Source organism: Mirounga angustirostris, unplaced genomic scaffold, assembly GCF_029215605.1.
Source record: "Mirounga angustirostris isolate CCGP_5_RB_7025 unplaced genomic scaffold, mMirAng1.0.hap1 SCAF_9, whole genome shotgun sequence".
Taxonomy (NCBI): Eukaryota; Metazoa; Chordata; class Mammalia; order Carnivora; family Phocidae; genus Mirounga; species Mirounga angustirostris.
Window position 1 is genome coordinate 17,822,129 of NW_026991717.1, and position 10,956 is coordinate 17,833,084.

At 48.6% G+C, this 10,956-nt stretch overlaps 1 protein-coding gene across 4 annotated transcripts in view; it reads right to left on the reverse strand.

The window, feature by feature from the left end:
- IGF1R (insulin like growth factor 1 receptor) overlaps positions 1–10,180 on the reverse strand; it is a 300,057-nt gene extending 289,877 nt beyond the window's left edge. The window contains exon 1 of one of the 4 annotated variants that reach the window (XM_064569953.1): positions 9,067–10,180. In XM_064569953.1, the coding sequence (XP_064426023.1) occupies positions 9,067–9,160 (94 nt within the window). In that variant the 5' untranslated portion in view covers positions 9,161–10,180. Of the gene's footprint in view, positions 1–4,288; positions 5,083–7,620; positions 7,640–9,066 lie in introns of those variants that run through there. The other 3 variants (XM_064569955.1, XM_064569954.1, XM_045899487.3) reach the window with 3 other exon arrangements.
- Positions 10,181–10,956: the final 776 nt, after the last annotated feature.

The window sequence follows — 10,956 nt, forward strand, 5'->3', positions numbered from 1 at the left end:
CGAGCCCCGCATCAGGCTCCCTGTTCGGCGGGAAGCCTGCTTCTCCTTCTCCCTCTCCCACTCCCCCTGCTTGTGTTCCCTCTCTCACTGTGTCTCTCTCTGTCAAATAAATCAATAAAATCGTAAAAAAAAAAAAAAAAAAAAAGAGTCTGCCTTCGACTCAGGTCATGATCCCTGGGTCCTGGGATGGAGCCCCACGTCAAGGCCCCTGACTCAGCGGGAAGCCTGCTTCTCCCTCTCCCCCTGCCCCTCCCCCCTCTCATGTTCACGCGCTCTTTCTCAAATAAATAAAAAATCTTTACATAGCTAACATCCTGTCCCTACTTTATAGATCTGAAACCTAGAGATTTTTTTTAAACAAAAAACTCCATTCCCCAATGTCTCTGACTTTAGTTTTCTAAATACATTAGAAAATATTTTTATGTTGTTGTTTAATGAGAAAAGGAGAAAACTTCCCAATTATTTTAAGTGTCTACATTTCTGTTGAGACTCAAAAAAGTTAAATAACTTGTTCCGGGGTCAAAGACCTAATTGACAACAAAGAAACCAGAACCAGGTGACTCTGCTGTGTTCTAGAGCAGCACCTCCCACTATTCGGTATGGGGGTGGCAGGGCAGCAAAAAGGAAAAACATTCCAGACCATGAACGCAGCAGGAACAAAACCATGGAGACAGGACTGGCATGGCTTATGAACCTCGGAGCTAAAGCATGGGTGTTGGGGAGTGCTGGGAATTAACATAGGATCCCTACAGCACAGTCTTACTAAGGATGTATCACAGCCCGGTATGAGGAGTCTTGGACTTGATTCTTGGACCACAGTGCAGCACCACAAAAGGCACCTGCTGCCAATTTGCGGCTGGCCAATCCATCAGACCAGAGAGAGGGCACAGGAGTCTAAGTGGCCAAAGCAGCTCAGAGGCCTGCAGAGCATCTCCTCGGAGAGATGATGCAGGCCTGGCCTGGACCAGGGTGGAGCCGGAATCAGGAGCAAATCTAAATGATTTCAAGGGACTCAGTGAGGTAGAAAGGAAACATTCGATTAACCAGTCTCCCCAGAAAAGAATGGGTTGAAGAACTAAAATGTAGAAATCCCATCCTGATCCACCATTCACTGTTGGAAATCTTATTGAGGTACGTTAGAAAGAAAATCCCAACTATATCTCCCAAACATGTAAAGCGATTGATATCAAAAGAATTTCCCGTAACCAAACTATACCATAACGTTGCGACCTAACATATGCCGTGAACTCATTATCCGCAGAAATCTGACAACAGAGCAAAGGAAAGCTGAACAGCAGATCTTCCTCTGTCACTGGTCTCTTTGTTCATTTGTTTTCATGGCAATCTGTGCTTCTCTTTCAAATCCTGAGTCCGTGAGCTTGTGTAGTACCCCACAATTACGAGACCCAGGAAAAAAAGATGGGGAGAATAAATTTAGGACAACACAGATAAATCTGAGCACATCTGATGAAGATTTTACAATCTAAATAAAGCTAATGACTTAAAGAACTGTTTGCCACCTGAGAGCGCAGGTGGTTCATGGACCTCACACCTTGGCTTTCTCTAGGCTTCCTACTTTTTTCCAGGAAGTTATTAAAAGTCACTCAGATACTTCAAATTTGGGGAAAACTGTTATGCATAAACTCCTCTCTCCCTAATTATCATCAGACTTCTGTTCCTTAACTATTCACTAAAGCTATTAACTAAAATTTGCCTGACCCAAATTGGTGCTGTCTCATTTACTTAGTCAAATATGTATTTCCAATATCAATTTTAGAGAGACAAACCACCCACTGACTGTATTTTTACAGGAGAGGACAAGTGGAAAGTAGGCATCCAAAATATCTTAGGAAAATTTAAAAGTTCTGCTCTATAAAACATTTAAGCTTTAAGGCTGTCAAAATATATGTTCTCCCATGTCAAGAGTAATTCAAACGGCAGTATGCATACACCTGAATTACCAAACTGACTAATCCCAAAGCCAGTTTAAAGAAAGTTAGTGCCAGGTTAAAAAGAAAGTAGCCATACAAAAGTATACAAGACCGAAATAACATATTTAAAACTGTCAGAATTTGAATGAATGGAATGGAAACACACACACACACACAATTTTGCATAGCATTTTTATTATATAATTATTACTGAAGTAGATGCCTGTCTTATTAAGGGGGCTAAGGGAGTGAGGAGATAAAAGAATAAAGTTTCAACCATCATCCCCCTTCCACCGTCTCCCCCCACCCACCACCACCACCGCCAAGACCTTCTGGACCAGGAATAGAATACTGCTAAAGTCTTTAAATATAAATGCTTCTTTAAAAAATCCAGATTATAATGTAAGCAATTTAAGGCAGGCATGGCTCTCTCGGCAATATTTGGTGGCATCAGTCATATGCATCCCCATGTGGCTAAGCCACCAAACTATTTCAAATAAAGTATAAGCTGCAAGACCATCAGCCACCCTATGTGGGCAAAGTCACTCAGCTCCATGGACGCATCCCCAGCAATTTACAAAGTAGGCCATCACCAGCACTTACCAAGGGGAGGATAAATATGAGAATAAAGTCAGTCCCCACATCCCTAGTTACTTTTCCCAGTCATAAATAACAGCAACAATACACTGTAAAAGTTATGGCAATCGTAGGCATTCATCCCTCATCATAAAAGAAACTACTTTCTGTTATGTTCCAGTAAGATCTGAATAGCAACCTGTAAGTTTAAAAATTCTTTGTAGTCAGGGCACAAAAAAGAAAGAAAAAATATAAGCCTTGCTTACTAGTTTGTTTCTTTAGTGTTCTCAATAAATATAGCAAGTGATTTCTATGGTTTGACTCATACCTTGAAAAATGCATGCAAAATAGTTTATGGTATCAGAATGAATTTTTAAACTTAAAGACCTGAGTCCAGTAAGTGTTCAACGTGTATTTACTGAGAAAGCTCAGGGAGGGGGAAAAAAACTATTTCTCAATTCAATAAATATCATTATTTCCTTAAGATTTTGAAATGAATCAATTTCATAAGCCATCAGTGAAATTGGCATAACTGAAAAAAAGTAGGGATAGCTTCAAAACTGATTATCTGGGACTTTACAACATGAGGAAAATGGACGCTTTCAAAGTCGAAAACAATCTAGTCTTCCAAAGTTCAAAAGTCTCAAAATCAAAGGTATTGTTACCATTGTGAGTCAAAGAATGGCCATCAAAATTTAACAAAAGAAACAAACTTCATCATGCCAAGGGAATATGCATCTATTGCCATTAACAAGCTGACTTGTTTTTCAAGATCCTTTGTTTACTCATCATTTTATACCAAACATTTGCCCTTTTCTTAGAACAAATCAGTTTTTACCAATCCTTGGAGTTGGGAGGGGGAGGGGTAATACATCTCTCAAAGTTTTAATCTTTCCAAATACACTGAAAATCAGTTATGCTCCCCATATGTCAACAAGTCTCAATGTGCACAAACATCAGGACCCCCCCCCACCTCAAGCTTAAGCCAAATCTTTTTTTTTTTTTTTAAGATTTTATTTTTTTTGAGAGAGAGAGACACAGCGAGAGAGGGAACACAAGCAGGGGGAGTGGGAGAGGGAGAAGCAGGCTTTGTGCCTAGCAGGGAGCCCGATGCGGGGCTCGATCCCAGGACCCTGGGATCATGATCCGAGCTGAAGGCAGACGCTCAACGACTGAGCCACCCAGGTGCCCCCATATCTTTAGAAATAACAGGAAAACCTCCTCTTGATAATCTGAGGCCAAACACCATTTTCAAGGGTTGGGAGGTGAGGGGGGGGGGTCAGAGTGCTTCATTCATTATTCACTTTGTTGTCTTTAGAGTGTTCAGAATTTTCCTTCAGAACAATCTCAGAGAAATCGAGAAACTATACCACATATGCAACCATTATATATTTAGTACAATTCAGAGGAGGGCATCTCTTGGACTCAGATAGCACCTATCATAGGTTGGCTAAGAAAAGCTGTTCAAAGCAAGTTGACACAGATACCCCTCCATATGATTTTTAAATCAACTGTGAAAACAAATCGAAGTAAATCACAACCCAGAGAGAAACATGGCTTCTACTTTTTAGGATTAAAAAAAAAAAAATTCAAGATTTAACTGCCTCCTCAATCTTCTTACCCCTTCACACCTTTAAAAACAGCGAGTTCTTTTAAATTACAAAGCCTTACAATTTAGAAAGTTTCCTAATAATTTCCAGAAAGCTAAGCAATGTGTAAATCCAGAACAGTTCCATCTTCCTTACAACTCAAAACACGCTGTGCAGCATTCATGTACATACCTGTAACTCCCAACGTTTTGGCAAAAGGTAACTGCAACACTCCATACTTTTAATCACAATTGTCATAACCAATGTTCTCCCAAAGCAGCGAGGCTGAGCAAGGATGAGTGAATGTGTCCAATGTGTCATGGCCTGCCGTGCCACTGCAATCGGAGGTAGTATGTTAAAGTGGCAAAAACGGTACAACACAGGGCTTGAGAAGATTCAGCAACATTGGTTTACTTTGTGTCTTAAGTCTGTAGATACGTTTTTAAAGAGCCTTTAAAATGCCGTTTGCTGTCGATTTGAAAACTGCCTATCCTGTGTTGAGTCTAAAAAAGATCTGAATGTCCAAGCAACTTTGTTTCAAGAAGGAGTTTATAAAATGCCCCAAGGGCAAAAGCAAAGTCCTCTTTCTTTGTAAGCTTACGCATTGCCTAGCACAGGGTCCAGCTTTCATACAGAAGGCGCCCCATAAGTGCTGGTTGGATTCGGTTGCTTCTCGAAGCACATTTTCACAAAACAAATGAAACCAGATTTAAAAGGAAGCTACTGTCCCTTGGGGGCTCCCCTTGGCAAAACTCTAAGGCAACAAGTGAAAATGATACAGTTGATTTTCATCACAGCCCTGATCTTGCAACAATAAGGACAGGAAACATTTTTATTAGTAAACTAAACCTTAGACAAAGACCAAAAACAAAAGTAAACAACAACTATTCTCTACGCCTCTTCCTATTAAAAGGCCAAGGTAAACCTGGAAAAAGGCATAACTGTTTAAAAACAAAACTGCCTTTGCTCTATTTTTAAATCTTTTGTTCCATGAGAAATTTTAAATTTAAAAAAATTACTTATGCCTGCAACCACTGCTATCTCTTACAAAGATTCTGTTTCCTGCTCAGATTCTGGAGCTTTTTAGAAAATAAAATGAGCAACAAAGAAAAACCCACCACATTCATCCTCGGTCTTCACTACCAAAGTAGTTAATATTGGATGTCAAAAAAAAAAAAAAGAAAGTGGAAATTCTTTACCACCTTAAAACAGTACATTATTTCTTTGTTGGAAAACATAAGAAAACTGGAAAAACAAAAAAAGCCATCCAGACCCGGCTCCTAAACTTTAATCTTGGAAAAACCAACTCCGTTTCAGATGCAATGAAGGATTTTACTGTCACAAATCTGACTTTCACTAGCATTTGTGTTTCTTTAATCCAACCCCCTAATCCTTAACTTGAGCTCTGTGGAACCAAGATTTTTTTTTTTTCTTTCTCCATGTCTCCTGTGGCCTTGAATCCCTGCTGCTGATAGAACATCAGCCATTGGTTTGTTGTACTCTATAGGGCATGGATCTGAAAAACTCCACAAATAAAAAAGAGACAGACACCAACCTGCTGGACAAATTTACTTAATAATTTTAATCTAATCTCTATGTTCAAAGGAACACAATGCATTCTTGTCGACCTCGGCACATCTCTACCAAAAAACACAACAGGTTTATTGGGATATAATTCGCATGCCATAAAAGTCACTAATTTAAAGTGTACAATTCGATGGGTTTTAGTGCAGTGTTGTACAATCATCACCACAATCTAATTTTAGAACATTTTCATCACCCCCAAAGAAACCCCATACCCATTAACAGTCACTCCCTATTCCCACCTCCCCGCCCCCCACACAACCACTAATCTACTTTCAGTCTCTACGGATTTGCTTATTCTGGACTTCATATAAATGGAATCATACAATATGTGGTCTTCTGTGATTGACTTCTTTCACTTAGCACTTTGTTTTTAAGGTTCTTCCAGTCAACCTTAGCATATTTCTTAAGGTTGGATTTTTCTAATCCTTCTGACAAATCAAACATATAACCTTTTAAACTCCAAATCCTGACCCACACCCCATCCCTACTCAAAAGTACCATTTACTTGCTAGTTCCCTCTAGAGAGTCTAAACTATAATTTGCTATTTAGGTTCTTTCCAACTTCTTATTCTGGGCTCTTCCTCTGGTGATAGAACACCAACTTCTTTAAACACCAACCTTTCACATACCTAAATTTCTCTGACAATAGGATATGACTGTGCCTGGGGCAGAAAGATGACTGAATCCTTTTAATGAGATGGCCACAATCTGTTTTAAGTGAATATGGATTTTTAAAAAGAAGAGTTCTGAAGAAGAAGCCATCAGATGATCTACCACTCATAACTTCCAAGACTCCCTTTAGATGCTCTGTTCACATTATGTTGATATAAAACAAACATATCTGCATGACTTCATCTGCCTCAAAAACTTCTAAATCTAAGTTAAAGATTTAAAAGAAAATCACCCTACTGCTGTAGGTTTCAGTGTTCAAAGACTAAACACTAATCCTTAAATATGCCAACACAATAGGAACCAACACCATCCCAATTTTTATCACTATCCTAGACAGCCAAAAGAATTACCGATCTCTGATTGGATTCAGTAGTTTATTTCCATCAGAGTTAAGTCTTCTACCACCTTTCTGACTAAAAAGCAAACACATGCTAACACTGAGCTTATCATTTTCTCCTGAAAACTTCAGAGCCGTGGGAAGGAGCAGACACTGAGTGAGGACTTGGACGAACCAAATGGGGAGTCAGAGTGCCTTCTGGCCATCCATCAGGTTTTCAGGAACCAACAATTTTCAAGGGATCCTTGAGAAAAAAACTTTGGTCTCTCAGTAGCATGAAAAATGCCCCTTCTCCTCCTGTTTTCTCAAGAAAGAACTGCCTTTCACAAAGAGTATTTTTTCATGAAGATCACTCCAAACAAGACATCCTATTTTAAAATGCCCGACTCTTTCCTCAAGAAGCAAGGCCATCACTGCTGTTGTGAATTTCGGAACTTACTGACGTTAAATAATAAAACTAGAGACACTACACACTTCGGTAACATGCCATAAAAAAACTGATTAGCTCTCCTGTGTCTTCTAAACTGTGTTTAGCTTTTAGAGGCTAGAAACCCTGTCCTGTCCCCCCCGCCCCCCAAACACCATCTGTAATCCTTAGAAGGGAGCCGAAAGCCTTTCATCCAATCCAGTGAGCTGAAAGTTTAGAAAACAAAGAGCAGGAGAGCTCAGATTTGTGGAAGGTCCGGCCTCAATCTGCGACTTACTCCATGTAGTAAACACCAGTTCTTTAAAAATCTCCTCTTACTCCATCACGGACTCATTTCTTACAAGACCCTTGAGAAGGGTTTGTTTACACAAACAGCCTTTCCGAATCGCCCCCACCGCCCGCCGCCGCCTCCCGGTTCTCCCCCTCACTCTTCAAGGCTCGGTCGTGATTTTTTAAAAGTTAATTGGCACCACCTGCATACCCTCGGCAAACATTACTCACCAACACGCCCTCACCGTTCCCAGCCCCAGTCCTACGACTGCATTTAAACTTTCGTCGTGTTCAAATTACCCCACCATCGCGACAATGCCAGGAAACCACGTTTCAATCTTTTGAGTATGGAACCCCCTCCCTCGCCTCCCGCCACACACCGTGGGGCCCTAAGTTCTCGCTCCCTCCCCGCACTTCCCTACCCCTACCCGACGCTATCAAAACAAAAGCTATCGGATTGCAAGCGATAGCGAGCGTGGAGCGATATTGCTTATTAACTTTGTACAACGGAAGTGGGGGCGGGGGGCAGGTAGGGCACACAACTCCGGCCACAAAACCAAGGCGAGGGCTCCGCGCTCGCAAAACAAAACACCCTCCCGCCCCCCTCCTCCGCTGCCGCAGACCCCCGCGCTCCTCAAGCCACGGCGCACGACACCTCTCGCCAGGGCCAGGCGCCTAGGTGTCCCCGGGCGGCCGTGTGGCCACAGCTACAGCCCCGCGTTGCGAGCACGTGTGTGGAATTGCACGTCGACCCGGACCACACACCCACTCCGGCACAGTCGGATGCTGCCCGACCACCCCCAGCCCCGCCAGGAGGGAGAGAGGCGTCCAGCCGCGGACAGCAACTGGGTTGAAGAAAATCCCAGAACCCTCTTAACTAGCGGCCCAGACTCGCTCCCCGGAAAAGCCAGACTGATGTAGAGCCCCCGACCTAGCTGTTTCCCAGGGGACGGGGGGGTGCTAAGCGGGAACGCTCCCCCCAACCCTTGAGCGGCACAGGGCAGCCGCGGGAAGCCGAAGCCGGGGGCAGGTAACCCGCCAAAGATCGGGCGAAAGTGACGGGAAGGGAAAGGCCAGGATCCCAAAACGCCCGCGGGGCCAGGCGCGTTGGCGACGAGAGGCCGAGCGGGGAGGTTTGGAAACGTGTCCTGGGGCCGCGGGCCTGTCCGCCGGGCGCCTCCCCCTGGAACACCACGGCCGGTGGGCTCCCCGCCCCCCGCCCCCGGGCACCGCGTGTGCCCCCGCAGCGAGGGCCCCGCGCGGCCGCGGGAGCTGTCACCGCCGTCTGCGCGCCGCGCGGGGGCCGGCTTTCTGTGCGGAGTGGCCCGCGCGCCGGGAGGGGGTGAGCTGTGGGTGGCGGGGCCCGGGCCGGCGCGAACTTCCCCGACGGAGTCCCAGCGCGGGCGCGAACGCAGCCCAAGACAACCGGCCCGCGGGGCAGGGCTCTCGGGACAGCGAAAAGAGAAGCCCCCGAGGCCCTTCCCGTGCGAGGGTGCGTGAACTGGGGCCCCGGGGCCGCTCCGGCCTTCCGGCCGAGCCCCTCCGCACCCCGCCCCGCCGCTCCCGAGCCCGGGGGCCCGACAGCTGCGACAGTGGCAACTCGGGTTTCGCAAACAGGGCGCAGCCCCTCGGAGGAAAAGTTCCCGCAGTGGCCGCGGGCGGCGGGCACATACTCACTTTCTCCACTCGTCGGCCAGAGCGAGAGCGCGGCGGAGAAAAACAGGAGCCCCCACAGCGAGGTCGGGGACCCTCCTCCGGAGCCAGACTTCATTCCTTTTATTTGAGACGAAATTCCCCTCTCTCAAAAAAAAAAAAAAAAAAAAAAGGAAAAAAAGAGAAAAAAGAAAGAAAAAAGGAAAAAAGAAAAAAACGGGAAAGAAAAAGTCTCAAACTCAGTCTTCGCCCCCTCCAAAAACAGGGCGAAGGAAACAATACTCCAAAGGCGGCGCCGGCCGGGGACCCTCCGGGTGCGCGGAGCGGGCGGGCGGCGGCGCGGGGCGGCCCCTCAGCGCCGGCAGCCTCGGCCCAGGGCTCGGCGGAGTCGGGAACCCGAGGCGCGCCGGGGCGGGCTGTCGGCGTCGTCGGCCTCCATTTTCAAACCCAGAGAGGCAGCAGGGGGGGAAAACTGCACAGAAAGGGGGCAAAGCCCAAATTCGTCTCGGCGAGGAAAAACAAACCCGACCCCAGGCAGAGGGGGAGGCTGTCCGACACCCGAGCCTACGCGGCTGGAGGGCGCGACGCAGTTCGCAAGATTGCCCCGAAGTCCGGGTCGCGGGTGAGGCCGGCCAGGGGCAGAAATGCGGAGTAAAAATGAATGAGCGGCTCCCCCTCCTCCTCCGGGCTCCGCTCGCCGCCGCCTCCTCCCTCAGCGCCGCCGCCGCCGCCGCGAGCTCCTTCCCAAATCCAGAACACACACAAAGCGGCGGGCCGGCCGCGCCGCGCTCAGCACTCCCGCCGCGCCGCCCGGGCTCCGCGCCGGCCCCCGCCCGGCCCCCGCCCGCCGCCGCCGGCTCCGCGCGCGGGGGCTCCGGCTCGCTGAAGGTCAAAGCCGAGGCGCGCAACGCGCCGTGGAGCTCCCCTCGCGCGGGAGGGGCGTGGAGGGCCCGGGGAGCGGGGCCGAGGGTCTGCAAGCGCCGGGCACGGGCGCGCCGGAGACAGGCTCACTGGCGGCGTCCCTCTCGCTCGCTCGCCTCTCTTGAGTTCGCCTGGTGCGCTCGCTCCTCCTCGGGTTTTTTCCCTTTTTTTTTTTTTTTTTTTTTTTCCGCTCAGCGGAGTTAATGCTGGTAAACAAGAGCCTCAGCCTCGCCGCGCCGCTGCCGCCGCCGCTGCCACACACTGGGGGCTCGCGCGCGCGAGCTCTCGGGACCGCGCACACGCGCCCGCGCGCACACTGGAGCGGCCACAGCCGCAGCCGCGGCGCGCCGAGGGCCCGGCCCAGGACGGCGCGCGCCAAGAGCCGGAGCCCAGGATTCCAGGGACGTGCGGAGCGGAGCCCGGGCGTGGGGTGCGAGGCGGCGAGGCACCGCCCCCGCCCCCCGCCCGCGCCGGCACACGCGCGCGCGCGCCCACACGCTCTCGCCCCCACCCGCACTGCGCCGGCCATCCTGCACGCGCGCTCCCCTCCCGCAAGACTCCAAAAACAATGCCCCCGGCGCCGGCCCGGGCTCGGCGGAGGGGCAGGCTGGGGAGGAGAGGGGAGGAGGGGAGGAGGGGAGGAGGGGAGGGGGCGGAGCGGGCGGAGCGGGCGGGGTGAGCGGGCAGTGCGGGGCCGGAGAGGTTCATTGAAAACAACAGCACGGCTGGAAAGCGCGTTTCCTCGGGTCTTGAAAAGCTTCATTGTTTCTTGCAGCTGTTGCAAAATAAATAAATAAGTGCGTGCATGCGGCATTTTTTTCCTCAGCGTGCTGGAAAGCCCGAATGTGGCGGGAGGGGCACACCTGGGAGAAAGGAGACCCCCAAGCTACTAAGACAGGCACTTTCACGCAAGGCTGGGACGGCCGCGGCCTCGCGCCCGGGAAGCCCGGAGTTCTGGTGCTTGCGGGGAGCTGAAAGGGAAGGGCGCGGCCC